The sequence below is a fragment of the Bufo gargarizans genome, chromosome 2 (genome assembly GCF_014858855.1).
Source record: "Bufo gargarizans isolate SCDJY-AF-19 chromosome 2, ASM1485885v1, whole genome shotgun sequence".
Classification (NCBI taxonomy): Eukaryota; Metazoa; Chordata; class Amphibia; order Anura; family Bufonidae; genus Bufo; species Bufo gargarizans.
Genome location: NC_058081.1, coordinates 56,209,311 through 56,231,964, shown reverse-complemented (window position 1 = coordinate 56,231,964; position 22,654 = coordinate 56,209,311). Strand labels below are relative to the sequence as shown.

General features: G+C 41.6%; 1 protein-coding gene across 5 annotated transcripts in view; it reads left to right on the top strand.

Annotated features, from left to right (window-relative positions):
• The window catches only part of NFIX (nuclear factor I X), a 161,512-nt gene that overhangs the window by 109,256 nt on the left and 29,602 nt on the right, over positions 1 to 22,654 (top strand). For 3 of the 5 annotated variants that reach the window (XM_044278973.1, XM_044278974.1, XM_044278975.1), the window contains 7 exons: positions 12,809 to 12,871; positions 13,557 to 13,631; positions 14,742 to 14,862; positions 15,922 to 16,058; positions 17,254 to 17,361; positions 17,595 to 17,773; positions 19,799 to 19,955. In XM_044278973.1, the coding sequence (XP_044134908.1) occupies positions 12,809 to 12,871; positions 13,557 to 13,631; positions 14,742 to 14,862; positions 15,922 to 16,058; positions 17,254 to 17,361; positions 17,595 to 17,773; positions 19,799 to 19,955 (840 nt within the window). The remainder of the gene's footprint in view (positions 1 to 12,808; positions 12,872 to 13,556; positions 13,632 to 14,741; positions 14,863 to 15,921; positions 16,059 to 17,253; positions 17,362 to 17,594; positions 17,774 to 19,798; positions 19,956 to 22,654) is intronic. The other 2 variants (XM_044278977.1, XM_044278976.1) reach the window with 1 other exon arrangement.

Genomic DNA, 22,654 nt, shown 5'->3' with positions numbered 1-22,654 from the left:
GGAGCTTAGATGTGCCATTTTGCACCAAAACTGCACCATAATTCTGGCATCAAAATGGATAATATGGATCTGCAGGACACAAGATCCCCAAAGCTGACCAGAGATGTCCTGACCAATCTTTTGAGCAATATTGTATGTTGGTGAGACATTTGTTTTTCTCAGCTCTTACACATACCACCACTGTCAGCAACATGAGGGTCCAAAATGTCCCCTTTACGTAATAAAAGGGCAGAATAGTTCAAATAGAATATACAATATGGCAAAGCCAGTTAGTGGCACTTCATGTACCATGAAGTGTATAAAGTTGGACAAGTATGATAAATATTATTCTGCATTTCTGTTGCCTCATTCCAGATGGATCTGATACTGATGGACCCATGTCCAGGATCTTTAAAGAATAAGCAAAGGGCGCTAATTTGGGTGTAACTGCCTTAGGCCTCCTGCACACGACCGTATGGCTTTTTCAGTGTTTTGCAGTCCATTTTTCCCGGATTCGTTGTTCCGTTTTTTGTTTCCGTTGTGTTTCTGTTTCTGGTCCGTTTTTCCGTATGGCATATACAGTATACAGTAATTACATAGAAAAAATTGGGCTGGGCATAACATTTTCAATAGAAGGTTCCGCAAAAAATGGAACGGATACGGAAGACATACGGATGCATTTCCGTATGTGTTCCTTTTTTTTGCGGACCCATTGACTTAAATGGAGCCACGGAACGTGATTTGCGGGCAATAATAGGACATGTTCTATCTTTCAACAGAACGGAAAAACGGAATGCATACGGCGTACATTCCTTTTTTTTGCAGAACCATTGAAATGAATGGTTCCGTATACGGAACGCAAAAAACGGCCAGTAAACGGGGAAAAAAAATGATCGTGTGCAGGAGGCCTTATGTTAAGTCACCTATATGAAGCAGACAGAGGACCAAACTTCTGGGAAATGTTCCCAAACCAATTCCCTTTTTTTCCAGCTAGAGCCAAACATGCTTTTTCCAAAGCTAAGCCACGAATTTAGCAAATTCTGCTTTTTACTAAAGAGAAAAACTGAGCCCAACTGGGAACAACACCAGCACCTTACACCAGTAACAGATTTTACTTCACATGAAATTTAGTTTCCTTACTGATTTTAGATCACTGCTTTATGACAACATATCAGGACTCACTATCGGCAGCAAACTACAACTCCCAGGATGCTTTTAATTCCAGTAGCTGCCTAGGTCTGGAGCTGGAAGTTTGCTCCTGCTTGCTTTGGCAGTGAAAGGGGAGGGCAGCAGCAGGGAGGAGGCCTGCACCAGCTGCAATATGTCTAGGGTGTGCTTGGAGGACAGACATATAAATCTGGTTTATTTAATTATCTGAAAATAGCAATTTGATAGTTGTCACCCGCTTATTAGCAGAAAGACAATCCAAAGGCTACACGATGCGTGTGCGTATCCGCGTGTATGTACGCACTGCTGTGAATCATCTGACATTTTTCTAGCTATGTGTCTGTAAATACAGCAGCTTATAATCTATGAAGGCGCGCACCGGTGCAAAAAACTAAACAAAGGTTGTGGACCGAATCTAAAAGTTTACAGCAAACGAATGGCACGTTGTTAAGCTGTTGTAACATCACCTAAATGAGCAAGACCTGCTAGGAGCCCCAGCTTACTAAGGGCTCCTGCACACAACCACATCCATCTTTGCAGTCCGCAAATCCCGAATTTGCTAAACTTTTTTCTCTCCTGCAAGAAATGTCCTATCCTTGTCCGCAAAACGGACAAGAATAGGGTATGTTCTATTTTTTTTTATGGGGCCACGGAGTGGACTTACTGTCCGCATCTTTTGCGGCCCCATTGAGATGAATGGGTCCACATCTAATATTCAAAAAATGCGGATCGGAAGCGGACCAAAACTGTAGACAACTATCATCCACCTCAGGGATGCACTGTGACACATCAACCGCACACAAGATAAGCAGGGCAGTGATGGGCAGTTCGCAGTGTTCGCTAGCGAACACATGCGGGTTGCCATCTTTAGTAAGGTAGACTCACCCGTCCAGCAATGCACAGGTAAGCCATTACCTGTGCCAGGAGCCGGTCTGGAATCAAATGCAGTCACTGGGAGCAGGCAGTTCCGAGAACAGCCCGATGAAGGCCCCCTGGCTTTCTTTGTGATTCTGGGAGTCATGCTGCAAGTCCATTCATTCCTATGGCCGCAGTTAGTGTTTGCTTACTTTGCGACAGGACTTTTTGCCAGAATTTGTTGTACAATGTTGCGCAAAATGGCACATCTTAGGCCCCCAATCCCTTTCCCATGGAGCCCCACCCATTTTCCGAGAGTCGTAAAAATTATACAGGAGCATGAAGTTCAAGAAGGAAACATTATTTATTTTGCCACATTTTAGGTTTTGGTCAGCCTGCTCCAATCTGAAGCAAATTCTTATAATTCACGCACTGATTTTGTGAAATTTGTGCATGTCCAATACAGGTGGCACCATTCCGGGTCTTCTATATTAGCTACTTATCGTCAAGATAGGTCATTAATATCAGATTGGCAGGAGTCCGACTCTAAACACTCCTGCCAATCAGCTGTAAGAGGAAGGCGTGCCACTCCTGTGGGCGCAGCAGCCTCCTTGCAGCTTACTAAGCACAGCACCATCCATTGTATAGTGGCTGCACTTGGTATTGCAGCTGAGCCCCATTCACTTGAATATAGATTATCTAGCACGATACCATATTAAGTCTATGGTGCCAGATTGTGCCTCTTATCCCATACAGAGGTATACAGCGTTAGATTCTGTGCCACTGGATGGCAGATATTTCAGATATACAGCTTTGTATAGAGCCATATAATTGGACACATGATATGATCCCATGTACCACAGTGCAGTTTTGTGTACTTCCATTGCTCTATTGAAGGTAAAAAAGTATAAAACAGAACTACTATGGAAAAAAATTATTGCAAGGTGGAAATAAACTGTGGTTATAGTCACTTCATGGTCTAATTACTAACTTATTTTATACTATATTGAGTCCTTTGTTTCGGTGCCCATACTCGATGCGGTCCTACCGTGGGATCTACATGAAACAATAGCAAGTACAGGTGCAGCCAAACAATTAAAGGAATTCTGTATGCGGCTCCCGAAGCCGGACCGCACTGTGTAAGGCCCCTTTCACCCGAGCGAGTATTCCGCGCGAGTGCAATGCGTGATGTGAACGCATTGCGCCCGCACTGAATCTGGACCCATTCATTTCAATGGGTCTGTGTACATGAGCGTTGGTTTTCACACATCACTTGTGCGTTGCGTGAAAATCGCATCATGTTCTATATTCTGTGATTTTCACGCAACGCTGGCCCCATAGAAGTGAATGGGGCTGCGTGAAAATCACATCAGCAAGCAAGTGCGGATGCGATGCATTTTTTACGGATGGTTGCTAAGAGATGTTGTTTGCATACCTTCAGTTTTTTATCACGTGCGTGCAAAATGCATCAAATCGCATTGCACCCGCACGATAAAAACTGAACTGAACACGATCGCATACAATAAGATGATCACAGGGTTCCCAGCAATAAGTTGTAATCTGTTAGTGAATTTGGCAGCAGGTGCCCAATTTCCCTGCGGCACCACCACGGGATAAAATGAAACCACTGAAATTAATGGCATGTGTAATGCATGGACATAGCAGGTCCTCCACAGTGAGACGTTCTTTGTAACCATACTCCATTATGGCTAACAGATGAGGTCCAGAACAGGGAACACCCCTCTAAATGTAAATGCAATAAAGCCATGCCAAAAAAACTGTAAGGCATAATCCTTAGACTTCCTTCACACACGTTTGTCCATTATACCATTATAATTTTTTTGCCTGTAAAAAATGCATGAATTTAATTTAACTGCTTTTGTGGCATTTTTTCCTATCCATGACATTTAAAAAAAGTTTTCTGCTGTTTTTGAAGTCTTGTGGGAAAAACACCAGAAAAAAAGTCATACCAAGGGAAACTAAATACAGCTCCAAGTTCGCTGTAAGCCTCTAAGGCTACTTTCACACTAGCGCTTGATCGGATCCGTTCTGAACGGATCCGATCATATTAATGCAGACGGAGGCTCCGTTTAGTACGGATCCGTCTGCATTAATAACTTCGAAAATTTTCTAAGTGCGCAAGATGCCTGAGCGGATCCGTTCAGACTTTCAATGTAAAGTCAATGGGGGACGCTTGAAGATTGAGCCATATGGTGACCTCTTCAAGCGGATCCGTTCCCATTGACTTACATTGTAAGTCTGGACGGATCCGCTCGCCTCCGCACGGCTGTGCGGAGGCGAGCGGAGCGGAGGCTGAACGCCGCCAGACTGATGCAGTCTGAGCGGATCCGCTCCATTCAGACTGCATCAGGGCTGGACGGCGGCGTTCGGGTCCGCTCGTGAGCTCCTTCAAACGGAGCTCACGAGCGGACCGACGAACGCTAGTGTGAAACTAGCCTAAAGCAGAGGTCAGCAACTTTCCGCACTCCAGCTGTTATGAAACTACAGCATTTTCGTTTTATAAGACGCACCCCAGGTTTAAGAGGAGGAAAATAAGAAAAAAAATTTTTTTTTTTATCAGACCCCGATAAATATCAGGACATCAGATCAGGCCCCCTATCAGGACATCGCATCAGCAATTCATGTCAGAACCCCATCAGACCTTCTATCAGCCAATAGTGAGACCCCCATCAGACCTCAGATCAGCCCACATAGTGAGACCCCCATCAGACCATATATCAGCCCATAGTGAGACCCCCATCAGACCTTGTATCAGCCCATAGTGAGACCCCTATCAGACCTTATATCAGCCCACATAGTGAGACCCCCATCAGACCTTATATCAGCCCATAGTGAGACCCCCATCAGACCTTATATCAGCCCATAGTGAGACCCCTATCAGACCTTATATCAGCCCACATAGTGAGACCCCCATCAGACCTTATATCAGCCCATAGTGAGACCCCTATCAGACCTTATATCAGCCCACATAGTGAGACCCCCATCAGACCTTATATCAGCCCATAGTGAGACCCCCATCAGACCTCTCATCAGATTAAAATAAAAACCATCACTTACTTGTCCTGCGCCGCGGCTCCTCTCCACCTCCGGCAGAAGTCGCGCTCCTCTGTCTTCCCGGCCTGCGCTGCTCTGTCAACTGACTGTGTGCAGCGTCAGGTCATAGTGCGCACACTACGTCCTCACGCTGTACGAGGTCAGGACAGTGCAGCGCCGACCCCCAGGAATGAAGACTGGGAGGGTGAGTACAAGCGCTTGCAGCACTACACTCCCTACACCCGGCACCTAAAGCATACTAGTGAGCACCTCCATTATAAAAATGCACTCTAGTATTTGCTTTATAAGACGCACGGCCATTTCCCCCTCCCCTTTTGGGGGAAAAAAGTGAGTCTTATAAAGCAAAAAATAAGGTACATTTCCCAGCATGCACACTTACTCATCTGTTCTTGTAACTCCTGTAGAAGTGAAAGGAGGATTCTGGGAGTTGTAGTTTAAGAGCAGCTGGAGTGCTGGAGGTTTCTGTTCCCTGGTCTAAAGCATCCTAGGCCCATTCAGAAATTATGTTATTTTTGGCACCTATATAAACAACTGAAAAAGATGCCAAAGGTATTTGAGAATATTACTTTTTAGAATCCTTCTGGTGTGGGCCAGTGTCACACCAAACAGCAGGGTGAATATTTTGTACTTGTTTTTCATTCACAGGGACAAAAATAATTGATGGGACCTCCTGCTGTTCCCTAATGAATAAAAAATGCAAGCCTGAATGGACAGTAAAATTATACCTAAAAATGAAAGCACACGAGGCCTAATGTACTTTATGCACACAACTATAAACCTAGAGAAAGCAATTAATGGAAAGGAGGTAGTAGGACACAGAGAAGAACCAGCAGACAGATACAGACGCAGAGAAAACTGACATAAAATTGAAATTGTAGCTAGGTAGAGGAGATTGAGGCAGACAGAGAAATATGAGAACTTGGTCTGCATAGAAATAAAAGTGGGACAGATAACACATAAAGAGATACAGAAAACTGAGACATTAAACGAAGGCAGACAGAGGAGTGATGCAGGGGAGCAGAGAAGAGGAATACAGAAATGTGTGACAGGGGAGGCAGAAAAGATGTAGGAAAGACAGTACAGAAAAGTGAGAGTGGAGCGAGGTGAATGAAGAGTCAGACGGGACACAGAAAAAGAGAAGAGGAATGAAGAATATTCAGTGAGGAGAAAGATAGAAAATTGAGACATGGGACACAGAAAAGGGAAACAGCAGAGAGAGACAGAAAAGAGAAAGACAGAAAGATAAGGCAGGGGAGACAGATAAGATGCAGGAGAGGCAGAACAGAAAAGTAAAAAAAGACGTAGAGGCAGGAGTCATAGAGAATAGGTAGAAGACACAGAGAGAAGACAGTAGTGAGGCAGAAGAAGAGGAAGACAAGTAAGCCAGGGAGACATAAGAGATGCAAGAGAAACAGAAGAGTGTAAGAGAAAAGTCAATGACAGAAGAGTAAATCAAGATAGGCAGAGAAATGAAGACTACAGAAGAATCAGAAGACAGAGACACTGAAGAGGGAAACAGGAGACTGACTCAGGAGAAACAAAGGAAAAGCACAGGGAAATAAGACTGAGGCAGGAAAGACAGGGGGGAAGAAAGAAGTAGAAGACTCACAACGGAGGGAGACAGAAACATGAGGCAGGATAGACAGCAAAGCTGGAGAAACCAGGAGTCACAATACAGGTGTAAGGCCTGTACCGAGGTAGGCAGGGAGAAACTCAGGTTCATAATAGCAAGCAGGATGGGATGAAGTAGGAAATACAGTATCAGCGAAGACGAATGAAAAATAGAAAAGTTGATTATAAATTACATATATTGTATTTGGTTAAAAGAAAACTGTCTCTTTCCTTGTATCTCCTCTCTGCTCGCAGCACTCTCATTTCCACACTGCTCCCCTCCCTCGCTCTGCCTTAGTCACACAGGGTTAAACAAAATGAATCTTGGCGTCTTGCCAAACAGATGCAGAACTGGATCTACACCAACACTTCACATTCAGTGCATTTTATTTATACCCGTCACTGAGTAACCACTAGGGAGTACTCAGTATTACTATTTACTGCAGCAACCGACATGTATATACAGGCATAAGGTCATCTTGGTCTGCAGACCTCTCGATTTTATGTGGACACAATGTGGTCAAAGCACAATGAGATTTGGTCTAATCAAAAGACAGTGAAAATTTTCCTGCAAAACTTTAACTGTTCTGTTTTCGCCAACATACTCTTTTTGGAGAAATGGGATCCATGCAATGCTTCATTTTCCCATCCAATGCAGCCTCAGAGGCCATAAAAGATGTCTACCTGAGCTTGGACAGCCTTTTTCCAAATTACAGTTCCCCTCCGTGACAATCAGTAGAGGGACCAGCAACATTAAACTGGACTGACCAAACACCCCGTTAACATCAGAAAGACTTATACACAAGTAGAAGGATAACTAAAATAATAATTTAAAAAAATCATTAGAAAATCATAGGACACAAAAAGCAATACGAGAAATGATAAGATGAACACTAAGTACAAAGCTACAGAAAACAAAACTATGGGAGATAAGTATTTTGCATCCTCTATTGTCTTCTTTCATTAACCAAATATCAGGGCATAGGCCAGGAATGGTGGTGGTGGGGGGAGTAGGCTGAGGGGCCACAGCTGCAGCCCAGATTTGCTCAGTAATAAGAGCATCAGGTGCAGAACTTACCTCCCCTTTCACCAACCCTTGCCAACATGACCATCTGTGGGAAGCTTATGAGCCCAACAATTCCTGATCTCCAATGCATTCAGGGCCCTTTAGTCTCCATCGTTATACGTCACATGCTGTTATTTTTTCCCCATACATATATTCTAAACTGTGATGGTGAATGTGATTTGAGTTTTTCATATATTGATTCTATTTTGGTCATGTTTATGCTTGCGTCATCATGTAATGGAGGGCATATTGAAGGAACCATATTTCTACAGATGGTCTTAGGTTTAACATCTGCCCCGGTTTCTTAATTTGGTATAGAAGTTAGATTTTTACAGTAAAATACTGCCAATTTCAGTGGCAAAATCCCAATGTCTATGGGGTCTGGTGGACAATGCTTTCAGGGAAAACAAGGAAGCAATCTGATAGATTATTCCTGGCTGATTCTGGCAAAGGTTACTGGCAAACATCATGAAATGACATATAAATGGGGGATTATTGAAGATGATAATTTATCATATGCCTATGGCCAGTATGAGAATTGAACTATCAAGGATATATATTCTATATTCATTATCTCTAGCCACTGTATCAGGAGCTGTATAATTGTTAGCAAATCTTCAAAGACTCACCGGAGAGCTTGACGAGGGACTAAAGAGATACGGAGAGATATTGCCAAAAACCTTAAAAACTGTAAAATATGACTGGCTGTTGATATCTCTCTAGAGGTTCTCAGCACTGGAGATACTGTAAGTGATCATAGGGCAGGGCATGTGGGCGTACAATACTGACCTTAGGACAACTATATACATTAGATTCCCCTGATCCCCCTCCATAGATGCCCACTCAGCTCAGCCAAGCGTCCATGTGTAATAAATGAGAGGGAAGAAAGCCACTTTTCTTCCAAAGAAGCAAAAGATCTAAAACATAACTAATGTGACCATCTAATATATTGGGCCCTCCCAACTCTCTCCTGATGGCAGATGTTGGAAGTAAGTCGGGGGACCCTTACATATTAGATGGTAGTCTGGTCCCGTTGAATTCTGTGGGTTCAAATGACATCTAATGTGTATAGCTAGTTTTTATGTTATGGCTGATACCTCTATCCTTATTTGATGTAAAGTATTTTATTTCACGTGTGTGTTCACCCTAAAGCTAAAAGAGGATTTACAACATACATGACAGATGTATCTGAAAATACAGAGAATTATATTTTAAAAAAATAAAAAAAAACATGCTAAAAATCTACCAGGTAATCAGGATAAAAGAGAACGGCCAATGTAAGGTGGCCTTCAGTGGTAAACTTTCTAGACGAAGCTTTACCACTTTCCAGAGGCATTATCACACGTAGATTACCAGCTACATTCCTTCTGCTAAATTGCAATATGCAAATCAGTGCTTACATACAGCAGCGTCTTTTGTCTGTATTCAGCCGAATCTCATCAGTGCAGGACCCTATATGTACAAGCTTTCACGTATACTGAGCTGGGATAAGTTGATTTGATTGCGCACACACAATAATGGCCATTTTGTTCCTTGTCTCTGGTCCCCATTCGCTGTGTGTGTGCCAGCTCAGGGGAGTTCAGCACGAAGGGAGGTGGGTAGATAATCCGCATCGTGTATGAGGGGAGCTCCCGGCTCTGATTTATCAGCTGGAGCCACAGATAAGATGATGGAGGAGACCTAGAGGCTCGGCAGCCCTTGGGGGCTTCAAGGAAGGGAGGAGGTGAGGATGAGGCTGGCACAGGGACAGGGGGTGAGAAAGATGGGAATATAGGACCCACTGCTGCCAGCAACATCTGAATGTGACAAGCACTAAAGAGCTACACTGATGAGAGAGATAGGACACAATCATAAGTACATAGACTAGGCTAGCTCTAAGCAAAAACGTTCCTGAGCCCTTTCTAATAATCTATATACAAGACCCCAAATGCTGTTGTACAACTAATATGTGACCCCCAAAGTGTCAGTCTTCTACTATTCTAGAGCAGCAAGTATTGTTCTAGGACCCACAAGTGTCATTATTTTGGGATCACAAATATCATTGATCCTATGGTTCTAATTAGAGATGAGCCAATTTCATATTTTGAAATTTGTTTGCGCTTGATTTGGTGGTAAAAGCAGAATTGCGTTATAGATTCCGTTACCACGGACCATAAGGCAAATCTATAACGGAATGCATAACGAGTTATTAATTCCGTCATAATAGAAGTCTTTGGCCTGCATAACGGATCCGTCCCGTTTCATTTATGCAGGGGAGTCCTCTCCTGCATAACAGAAACGGGACGGATCCGTTATGCAGGCCATAGACTTCTATTATGACAAAATGAATAACGGAATGCCTCTAAAGGCATTCCATTATGCATTCCATCATAGAATTGCGTTATGGTCCGTGGTAACGGAATCAATAACGCAATTCACCTTTTACCACCAAATCAAGCACAAACAAATTTCAAAATATGAAATTCGCTCATCCCTAGTTCCAATAGCAACCTAAAAATGAACAGTTCACCGTATAAGTACATAGCATAGGTGTTTGTGAAGAGTTTCATCATGATATTGCACCAAAAACGGCAACAAAATCCAAAAAAAAAGAAAAAAGGAAGCAAATTATTACAGGAAAATCTCTTTATAAATTAAAGAAAGTCACATCTTTATAGCAGTGAAAATTGTTAGCTGTAAACACTACGTCAATATCTGCGTTGTGGTATTCCAGCAGAGGGGCAGACTACCGGAATTACCATACCCAAACATTGGGTTTCCAGCAGAAAGTCGGTATACATGCAGGAAATCCAATGGATCCCATTCTAGTGAATGAGGACCCGGCTGATCCAGGTGGTATCTGGCTATGCTGGATACGGTAATTCTGGTAGTCTGTTCCACTGCCAGAACAGACAACCAGAACCTAGCCTTACCTGCCAAGGGCATGTATAAAAGAAACTAAAAATATAGGGGAAAAGTAAAGACTTTGTGAATTTTTGGGGTCACTTGTGCAAAAATGTTGTGACTTTTTTTATGCCTTCCAGCACCACCTACAGATTTGGGGTGAAAAATTTGGTCTCACAATTTCAGAGTAGACACATTTATAAAGTACAACTTTTTTAAAAGTCGCAGCTCTATGCCAGGCATAATTATACAGAAAGAGGCACCACCACTTTATACTTGCCCCAAATGTATTATTACTATGTGCCATTTTCATACATTTGTTGCACGTATATATAGTAACTTCAATCTAAAAACTAACCTTAAATACACCTATAATGATAAATTCTCCTCTTAGTGTCATTGTTCCAAGACATGGGCCTAATGAACACTAATAACGATATTAAGAGGTGATCGGTGGTGGATTACAAAGGTTTCACACTGAGTGATGGATATTGTACGGGAGATGAACAATCACTTCTACGATTGCTTGTCCCCCATAAACGTTACAATATGTCAGCAGCACACCCTGTTTACATGAGATGGGCTGCTGACCAGCGAGAGGCCCCACAGAATGTGGTTTTGCTTTTATGTTTCCGCTTGATTTATGAAATGGAAGCAAATATTTTGAGGCGAAAAAGATCAACCTTTCATTGCACTTTGGTGCCTCATACCTTGATAGTGTATAGCAGGGATGCTCAACCTGTGGCCCTCCAGCTGTTGCAAAACTACAACTCCCAGCATGACCAAACAGCTTACAGCTATCAGCCTACAGCAGGGCATGGTGGGAGTTGTAGTTTTACAGCTGGAGGGCCGCAGGTTGAGCATCCCTGGTGTATAGCAATATCTAAAAAAAAGTCCCAATTCTAATGTGATTTTGTGTTTATTGAATTTCAAGACCACCATAGGTCAGCAATAGGGAGACCGTGCTGGTCTTGGCCACCATCTTACTATCTCTGGCAGGCCACTAGAACTTCTACTGTACGGTGAGGTCCACTGGATCTCTACTGGAGAACATAATGGTGTGATTAACAAATACATAGAGAAAAGACTCCTAGAAGAACAAGACATTTCCGTGCCGTTGCCTATGAGAGATATTTAGTAAAGGAGCCTACTTGAACTTCTCTATGAATGTGTTTAACACAAGAAAGCCACCAGTTCTGCTTTCAATCGACATTTATGAGTGTTTGTTTTACTTGTTAACCTGGCTTTTTGTAGATATGTTTGATTTCTTTTTGACTCGGTATCCCTAATCTCGCCTCTACTTCTTATTCCCGAGGACTGTCAGCCAGCCCTAAAATGGCTGCCAAGTTTTAAAATGGCTGCCAGCAATTCACAACAGTTCTGTGATATTCTCCTCTATATTCTGCCCTCTCCCTCCAATGAACCATTAATAATAAAAAGAATGTGTTATCGACAGTTTAAAGCACCCTTATGTGAACTGAGAGCGGAAAAGATAAACAAATTATTGCAATAAATGAAAATGTGCGGAGGATAAAGAAAATAAATGCCCTTTTCCTCGTGAATATGCTGGAGTAATGATGTGCTTTCAGAGCCAGATGGGAATCTCAGCCGTTGTATAAAAAGAAAATAAGAAAAAGGTTTTGCAGGTCTAAAGAGGCAATGATTGAGGCTCAATGTAGTAAGATAGATAGATGAGAGAGCGAGATAGATATGAGAGAGAGAGATAAAAGATAGATAGATTATAGATAATAGATACTGTAGAGATAGATAGATAAAAGATAGATACTGTAGATAGATATGAGATAGATAGATAGATATGAAAGAGAGAGATAGATAGATACTGTAGAGATAGATAGATAAAAGATAGATACTGTAGATAGATATGAGATAGATAGATAGATATGAAAGAGAGAGATAGATATATACTGTAGAGATAGATACATAAAAGATAGATAGATGATATATAGATATGAGATAGATACTGTAGAGATTGATAAAAGATAGATACTGTAGATAGATATGAGATAGATAGATAGATAGATAGATAGATAGATAGATAGATAGATAGATATAACATAGATGTTCCCTGCATATCTATATATGTAATCATTTGAATAATACTTGACATTATATAACAGAAATACATTAAATGCTTCTTGCTTTTGCCTACAGATTCCGGGCAGTCAGATAACTCAAACCAGCAGACAGAGGTGGACATAAAGCCTCCTCCAAATGGTAAGTGCTTCTGCTCATCCATTACACCAAAGGGTCCAATGTCTGTGGCACCAAATAGCATCACAATGTATGGTCCATCAGCTTGTGAGACCATTTTTATATACAGGACCACATTTATCAAGCTAGGTTTAAAGTGTAACTAAACCTTTGTAAAAAAAAAAAAAAAAACACGAAGGGGCAGAAGCCCTCTTCTGAACCCTCCACACCTACTGCTTTCATAGGCTCTGCTCAGTTGTCCGAGCATATGGAGTACGAATGTAAGTAAAGAATATAGGATCTGTACCCCACGTTCTCAGAGAGGCAAACAGAGACAATAAAAGCAGTAGGTGCAGGGTGATCAGCGCAGCACTTCTGCCCCTTCGTGTATTTACGTACCCTTTAAAAGACAAGAAGTCCTTTGGCACCCCATTAAACCATAACAGTAAATCAAACTATGTTGAAAGTCAATTTGCCCAGTGCTAACATCTGGTTTTGTGCGATCCTACAAAGGATTGTTAGTAATGATCTGGCCGGTCTTCGGTCAGTGTAATACAGCCCTATATGCGAGGGAAAGGCAATTGTTTTCCGGAGTTAGCTTTGTGTGGTTGACTGACATAACATTCCTCCTCACATTGCTTCATCACGCTATGCCCATAGAAACTATCCTCTTTGTTTGCCTTGTGTAACTGTGTCCATTTGTTTGCAGGACATCTCACTTTCCAGGACTGTTTTGTCACTTCGGGGGTGTGGAATGTCACAGAGCTTGTCCGGGTGTCCCAGAGTGAGTACTGAACAACCTGATTCACCTCTGGTTGATTTGGGGCTCTATTGCCACAGCCCATGTGAGACATATGAAAGTGCAGGTTACATGCTATTTTTTAGCGTTACTATTATTTGGAGAGCAATTAAACTGTATAGCAATATGTACAGTGCCATTGTGACACCGGCATAAAATGAAATGTTAGCTTCTTTTGTTGGGGCTGCCTACACTGGCATGTACTTTTACTAGGAGGTTTTTTTTGTACCTTATATTGATGGCATATACTCAGGACAGGCCATCAATATCTGATCAGTGTGGGTTCAACCCCCTCCAACCCTGCCAATCAGCTGTTCCGCAATAGCTCTGGCGAGTTTGTTACTGAAACACTTCTCTCATTCACTTCCGTTGGAGCAGTGCTGCAGTAACCAGCATTGTCCACTACACAATGGGCGGAGCTGTGGATTTCCAGCACAGAGTGCAGAACACTCTAGGAGAAATTAATATTCTGTGTTATATCTAGGACAAAGTCTCAGGACATAAAGGATGACATAGGAATTCAAAGACCACCAGAGAATCTCCGTATCGTGCTCCAGTTTTACCTACAGTGCTCCTTAACGCAGCATCTGTTAAAGATTCTCTGTGTATACTCTGAAAAAATGATGTCATAGTAAAGGGGTTTACTGATGATCTGCCCTCTGTATAGGTCATCAGTATCGGAATGCTGGGGGTCCGACACCCAGGACCCTAGCCGATCGGCTGCTTGAAAAGGCACCGGTGCTAGCAGTAGTGCCACGGCCTTCTCTCAGCTCACCAAGCACAGCGCCGTATATAGTGGTTGTGCTTTGTACCACGGCTCAGTCCCATTCACTTCTATGGGGCTGAGCTGTGCCTAGGCCATGTGACCGATGAACATGACATCACATGGCCTTGGCTAAGCTGCGAGAGGGCTGCGGCACTACTGCTATAACTGGGGCCTTCTCAAACAGCTGATCGGCTAGGGTCCTGGGTGTCGTACCCCACTGATCAGATACTAATGACCTACGCACAGGACGGGTCATCAGTATAAAAGTCTACACAAACTCCTTTAAGCTGTTATACATTTATGTTTTTACTTTATCCTGTGTCTTCCAGCACCTGTTGCAACGGCATCCGGTCCTAACTTCTCACTGGCTGATCTGGAGAGCCCAAGCTATTACAACATAAACCAGGTGACACTTGGCCGACGATCCTTAACATCCCCTCCATCCAGCAGGTAACTAATTCATTATTTTTTGGCATTAATCATGGCAATTATCAATAGGCTTATCCATAGGCACAGGTCTATTCTGCGTTATAGGCTGCTGATATACACACATATTGACATGACCCACAGGATATGACATAAATATTTGATAGGCAGGGGCCCCAAATTACACGTGTCTATTTTCAGAGCTCCCATGTAAGTGAATAAAAACCATGCATCTCTCCATGGTCACAGCCACCTCTCATTACAGCACCCGCATGAAGGGATCGGACATCCCCAATTTTCAATATAGGTGTGGGTCCCAGAGGTGGGACTTGCAACTATCAGACCTTGTCAATAATAACCCTTTAATGGTTGTCCAAGGAATAACCCTTTAATGGTTGTCCAACTAGCCAAGTTAAAGTGGGAAAATCGGCATGCAATGCACTTAATAAAATATATGAGGACACCATAGGATAGAGGGTGGGGTTCAGCTACAGGAAATACGACTTTATATGATTTTACCTAAAACGTTATTTATATGCTGCCAGGACTCCCACACAAAAGCCTGAGAGTCCTGCTTTACCCCGCCCCCCCACAGTGACTGACAGGTCATGGGTTAGCTTGTATACATTGAGGCATATCGAACGATCTGTGTTGGTGGGGAAGCAGGACTCACATAGGAGCCACAGCAGGGGAGGACAGAAAGCCTTGGTGACTATTTGACAAAATGACAGCTGCTACTACGGGTTGGTATAAGTAAGCGATTTCCTGGATCTAGCTACCAGAAAGCGTAACTGACTGACACAAGAAAACACCATGCACAGTAGTAGGAGAGTTTTCAGCATAGCTTTAAAGATATCCAATCCAATATACATATGTAGGTCTTTTTTTTCTTGTACTATTGATATTGTTAGTGGGATTGAAATTCTAGAAATCAGTTGTTTTTTTGCTTGGGGCAATTATAATTTTGTTGGACACTATGGAATTCATATTATTGGACAGTAAGGTGAATAAATATACGTCACGCCCTGAATAAATAACAGATTTCCACACAAACCTGGTGTTTTCTTTGTTACTATCTCTTAGCACCACAAAGCGTCCAAAATCCTTGGACGACAGTGAGTTAGAGAGCCCGGTGGATGATGTATTTTACCCGGGCACAGGCAGATCGCCTGCAGCTGGAGGAAGCCAGGCCAGCGTATGGTCGAATGATGTGGACACAGGTAAGACAATGCTCTATATATGATCATATGAGTCTGGTGTTTACCAATGACATTATTCTACATAATTAACCCCCTTCCTACTGTCACCCATAAATTTACAGCAGGTGGTCCAGGTGCCTAATGTGGTCATTAATGGTCCATAATACCCCAGAACACACCTTTTTAGGTAATTTAAAGATTCTGGCTGGTGACTGGCTTATATCCACTCCCCTGTTGTGTTAAGATGGCTGGACCACTGTACAAATCAAGGAGTTGTTACCTTTTGTGTCACCCCTATTTTCTCATAGATTGCAAGCTCTTCCTCTTTTTTGTTTTTGTTGACCTGTTTGTAGATATGTTATTTATGACTCTGTTTGTACATGAACCCCGATTGTAAAGCGCTGCGGAATATGTTGACGCTATATAAGTAAAGATTATTATAATAATACTCCAGACCTGAACCATTTAAATGAGTATTGCTTAACTGTATGATGTGATGTTGGCTCTGATGGTGAATCTATACAACATACTATACTACACATTATTTTAGCATATATAACTATATAATGCTCTTTCATTACTTATGTTCCTTGAAATTTTATAGCAGAACAGAAAGTACAGAATTTGCTGCAATTACAGGAAAAAAATTTTTTTTTTAAAATGCTGTGACAAGATTTACCAATGTGTCTGTTACAAAAATCTATCTAAAATGTGGCGCAAATTGGTGCATCTGGGCTTTCGACACTTTTTCCTAAATGCTCGAAAAGAGGCTGGCTTTTCAGAAGGGGGAAAAGCTTCAAGGCGAAGGGGACGGGGCCTGATTTGCACCATTGTGTTCCAAAATTGTGCCATAATTCTGGCGTAAAGATCTATTTCAAAGTAAAGTTTCCAATCGTTGATATAGAGTCAAAAAAAAGTGTCTGTACTTGCCCCATATTTATCATCCAGCCTGAGCCTAAGGTTACGCCATCTAAAGGATTAGTAAATCTTGGGCAATGTGTTTATATAATTTTTAAAGAAATTCCTTTTATTTAGAGAAGCCTGTAGTAACCATTATCTGTCAGAAGGTGGCGATGCAGTACCACTGAAAACAATCAATGGCTGCAGTATTTCATACATACAGCTTGTTTTCTCAGGAATTCCCAAGTAGAGGCATACGTTGGCACACGAATACAGCATTATATTGCATATGACTTTTCTCCATGTTCCTCTCCAGGCCCTGGATCTCTTAAGAAGTCAGGCAAGCTAGAATATTGCCAGACCAGCTCTTCTCGCATGGCATTCACCCATCATCCCCTCCCTGTGCTGGCTGGAGTGAGACCAGGCAAGTATGAAAGACATTTTAGAAGAGTGATATATTGGGTGAATATTGAGAGAAGATTCAAATCTACCTAATAAATCAGAAGTTCTTGTTACATCAACAAAACCAAAACTGGTTTCTTTTTTTATCCAAATACAGTATTTTCATCCGTCATCACCAACATGTGTGAAGTTGTGTGTTTTTTTGTAATATTACGCCCTCAATAACATAAAGTACATGTTTTCTCTCCTCTACAGGGAGCCCTCGGGCATCAGCATCTACTATACACTTCCCTTCAACGTCCATTATCCAGCAGTCCAGTCCTTACTTTACCCACCCAACAATACGCTATCATCATCATCACCATAGCCAGGACTCTCTCAAAGAGTTTGTCCAGTTTGTCTGTTCAGACACCTCTGGGCAGGGAGCAGGGCAGGTGAGTAGCACCCTCTTGTTATCTAGATAAGAGATTTGCACATACAGAAAATGGACTTCATATTTTCTATACATGACATAAATATCCAATGTACATACACACATATGCAGTTCTTTTAATAATTTCTCAATCATTTTAACTTGTTAGATTTCCTGTAAAAATACTTTTTATTTTTGAATATTTCTTCTTTACTATTGAACACAGTGTCAAATTATAGAATCATCTAAATAAACGTTCACTATTTTAGGGGATTACAAAGGAATACATTTATACCCAGCACTAATTCATAATTATTGTATATCATTTTAGTATTATACATTTATTTTTTTATACTTCCATATTCCATAAAAATGATGTCACTTTTTTCTAGACTGTGGTATATAAATAGTAGTAGTGCGAAAGCTTTTCATTCCTGGCTGCTGGTTCACTGCCTTGTAAATCGGTACAAATTGTGCATCATTTGGATACCACAACGAACCATCACTAATAACAATCCAGACAAACGTATTAATATCAGAAAGCAATTTTTACCCTATTGTTAGCGCTGTCTTACATTCCTATCATTACCCTATCACACATTATGATATACTATTTGAATATAGGAGCTTTATAAGTGTACTATCACACATAGGTGTTTGGAGTCGCTTTTCTACACTTTTGTGTTTTTAGTGGCGCTTTTTTCACCAGTTTTTTTTTTTTTTTTTGCAGTAAAAACACCAGCTTCAGATGTTAGCTGAAGGTCTATGAGAAATATAATTAATGCAGGACACATAAGTGTTTTTAGCTCCTGTCACTTTATGAATATTAGGTGGCTTTTTTTATCTTTATACTGGAGTTCTTGCCATTTCTCCAGGAATTTTCACATCACCTCCTCTATAAGAGAAAAATACTATGATGAAAATACTAGTGGGCAAACAATTGTTTGCAAGGAATGCCCAAAAAACTGTCACAAAAAATGCAGTTAGCCTAATTAAAATGCATGCAGCTATTCTGGCATTGTTTTATAAAAAAAAAAAAATTGAAAGCCAGACAATATTCATGTGTACAAGGTTATTCCCATATATTTGGTGCAGTGGCCAAATCAGAATGAGAGATGTGCAATAATGAATTCATGTCTACGTTCACCCGACGTTTGTCGTATTCATGCAACACGCCAATTCAACTTTATGTGGCGCTTTGAAGTATACCGAATTTGGTATAACTTTGTCTCAACTGCACAAACATTACCTTTAATGGGAACTAATAGCAGATCTATGTAGTTTATAGGTAGACAGTGGGATACGTTTGGGGCGAGTGTTCACATAATGTAAAGCTAAACCCCAGACATAATATCATTCCACATTACAATTTAAAAAGAGGTTTGTGTTCTGTAATGTAAAGCACATATAAAACAATAATATACATATATCATTATACTTTTTACATTTTATTAATGGTTCTTCTCTCTTCTTATCATTGTATATATGACTTGCATGGGAACTTCTTATATTTTGTGTTGTATACAGTTCATAGGGCTTGGGGTGCTGTGCAAGGCATTTACCACACATTTATGTCTATATTCGCTCCTTAATAACAAAATATTGCAAACCTGTAGATTGTCAGCTCTTCTGTACATACATCACCTATATGATAAACCTGTGGCGCTGTTTTCTCATAGTTTCATTTTATTTTTTACCACTTGCTTCATGTTGTCGATCATGCATTCTCCATTTATTTTTCTATATATGCATTTGTAAAGAAGTTTAATTTACTTTTCTAGTATTGTTTACGGATATGGTAAATGGTTTCATAGAGGAAAGAAAAATGTGTTTACATCTTGCTTTTATGGGAGTTGTTTGTAGATATTGCTAGATTTCCTCAGAAAAATAGATATTTTCTATATAAATTACTTTTATTTCACGTTTTTTCATTTTTGTTCCCACGGCTTCCCGCAGTTTTTGGGCATAGGATAGAGTAGGGACTGTGCGGGCGAGGGGCCAGCATGAGCTCCGTTTACTCTCGTTTTGTTATTTATGTTGTCCGCAGCCCAGCAGCGGGGCCCAGGGGAAAATGTCGGGTTCCTTTTTGCTGCCACCCCCTGCACCTGTGGCCAGGCCTGTCCCCCTTTCCCTGCCAGACACAAAACCTGTCACCAGCAACAACATTGTCCCAGAAGGAGGACTGTCAGCACCAGCATCACCCTGTAAGTGAAATTAATCACCCCAAAATGCCCACACACACACACAAAAAAAAAAAAACACCTTATCTCCCGCTCTGCAATTCTTTTGATATTGGGAGGGAGATCGGGAATTTAAAGAGTACAATAAAGAAATGAATGGAAAGAATTAGAAAATATATACAGCTGAGCAGGGAAAGATGTATAGAGTATGAAAAAATCATGTTTCATACTACAAGGTAGGTTATTACATGGTGGGATAAAAGGAACCAAGCGCCCTTCACTACATAGTACAGCATTGCCCTCTTCAAACAGAATGCATTGGCATAACCCACTTTCATCACATTACTAAAAAAACTTTAGCAATTCAGCATTTTGGAAATGATAGGTGGAGCCATGAAAAGCATGTTTTTATGCCCTATGGCCAACTCTGCAACCAAAATTGTTTATGTATGCCAGTGTATACAGCACTTGTATCTCAACTCTCATTTAGTTGCCACAGAAAAAAATGCCCCCACGCCAGGGCAAGATAAAAAAACTTTGGGTCTGTCGAAGAGTTCCATCAGGGGTTAAAGGCCAAAAATGCAACTTCTGATGGAAAGTGCTGTGATGTATACAGAGCTTGAAGGGGTTGTCCGCTTGATTTATATTGATGACCTATCCTCAGTATAGGTAATCAATATTAGATCGGCAGGGGGCGACTCCTGGCACCCCACCGATCAGCTCTGCTCGTTGTCGCATCTGAGCCGTCCCATTGAAGTGAATGGGTCGGCGAAGTTGTAATCACACCTGCTCAGCACTGCAGTTGCGACGGCGAGCAGGTAAACAATGAAGAGAAGGCGGTGCTCGTACAAGCGCTGCTTTCTATTCAAACAGCTGATCCTATCCTGAGGAAAGGTCATCAGTATAAAAAAAGCGGACAACCTCTTTAAAGTAAACCAAAGCCTATGTTAGGCTACTTTCACACTTGCGGCAGAGTGATCCGGCAAGCAGTTCCATCGCCGGAACTTCCTGCCGGCAAAACGTACGCCAATTGATGGCATTTGTAAAACTGATCAGAATACTGATCAGTCTGAAAAATGCCTGATCAGTCAGAAAAATGTATTGAATTGCCGGATCCATCTTTCCGGTGTCATCCGGCAAAAGGGATCCAGCATTTATTTTTTTCATCTTTTTTTCGGTCTGGGCATGCACAGACCGGAAGGAAGGATCCGTCATTACGGTATTCTGAATGCCAGATCCGGCACTAATACATTCCTATGGAAAAAAAGGCATGTCTTCAGTTTTTTTGGCCGGAGATAAAACCTTAGCATGCTGCGGTTTTATCTTTTGCCTGATCAGTCAAAATGACTGAACTGAAGACATCCTGATGCATCCTCAACGGATTACTCTCCATTCAGAATGCATGGGGATATGCCTGATCAGTTCTTTTCCGGGATAGAGCCCCTAGGACGGAACTCTAGGCCGGAAAAGAAAAACGCAAGTGTGAAAGTACCCTTAGGGTCCATTCACACGTCTGTTGTTTCTTTCCTGATCTGTTCCATTTTTTGCGGAACAGATCTGGACCCATTCATTTTTAATGGGTCCTGGAAAAAAAATATCAGATTTTTTTCAGGGCCCATTGAAAATGAATGGGTCCAGATCTGGTCCAGATCTGTTCCACAAAAAACGGAACAGATCAGGAAAGAAACAACGGACGTGTGAATGGACCCTTAAACTGATATACAGCATCACTTTCGCAAAATGAATTTTTAAAAACTGCACGTTACATTTACCAAAAGTCCCCACAACTAAATATGGAAATAATCGCATGTAGATAGCTTGTGTTTATGTAAGGTAATGCAGTATTACAAGATAGGAAGAAACAGGAGCATGCTTACATATAATAGCTCTGTAAAAAAGCATTGCTTAATAAAAAATTAAAAAAACACTACAATTAATAAGGAAGACCTACCAATGGAAATGGAGAAATATTGCATACATTAAAATGTGAAAATCATTTTTTTTAAATATTTGTATGTTGAGATTTGATCTCTCAAAGCAATTGGTCCAAACTTGAGGCTGCAATACTGTGAGATTCTCATGACAATTTCAGTTTAAATTTCACAGTCTGTGCCAACTTTTGTATTAAAGGGAATCTGTCACCTGGATTTTGGGTATAGAGCTGAGGACATGGGCTTCTAGATCCCCGCTAGTGCATCCGCAATATCCAGTCCCCATAGCTCTGTGTGCTTTTATTGTGTCAAAAATACGATTTGATAGATATGCAAATTATCCTTAGATGCGTCCTGACCCTGAGGTGAGTCCAGCGTGAAGGAGCCCCAGCACCGCCCGCATCCTCCGAATCTTCTCCTTGCTCCCCGATGTCACAAAGCTAGAGCTCCGTAAACTCGCGATGCGCGAACTAGCGCATGCGCAGTTCGTTCCCTGAAGCTGATGTCAGCACAGGGAAGGAACACTATGCCGACACTGCGCATGTACTAGCTCGCACATTGCGAGATTACGGCGCTCTAGCTTTGTGACGTCGGAGAGCAAGGAGGAGATTCTGAGGATGCGGGGCAGTGCTGGGCTCATCTCAGGGACAGGACTCATCCAAGGTTAATTTGCATATCTATCAAATAGTATTTTTGACACAATAAAAATTACAGAGCTATGGGGACTGGGTATTGCGGATGTGCTAGCGGCGATCTAGCAGCCCATGTCCTCAGCTCTATTCCCAAAATCCA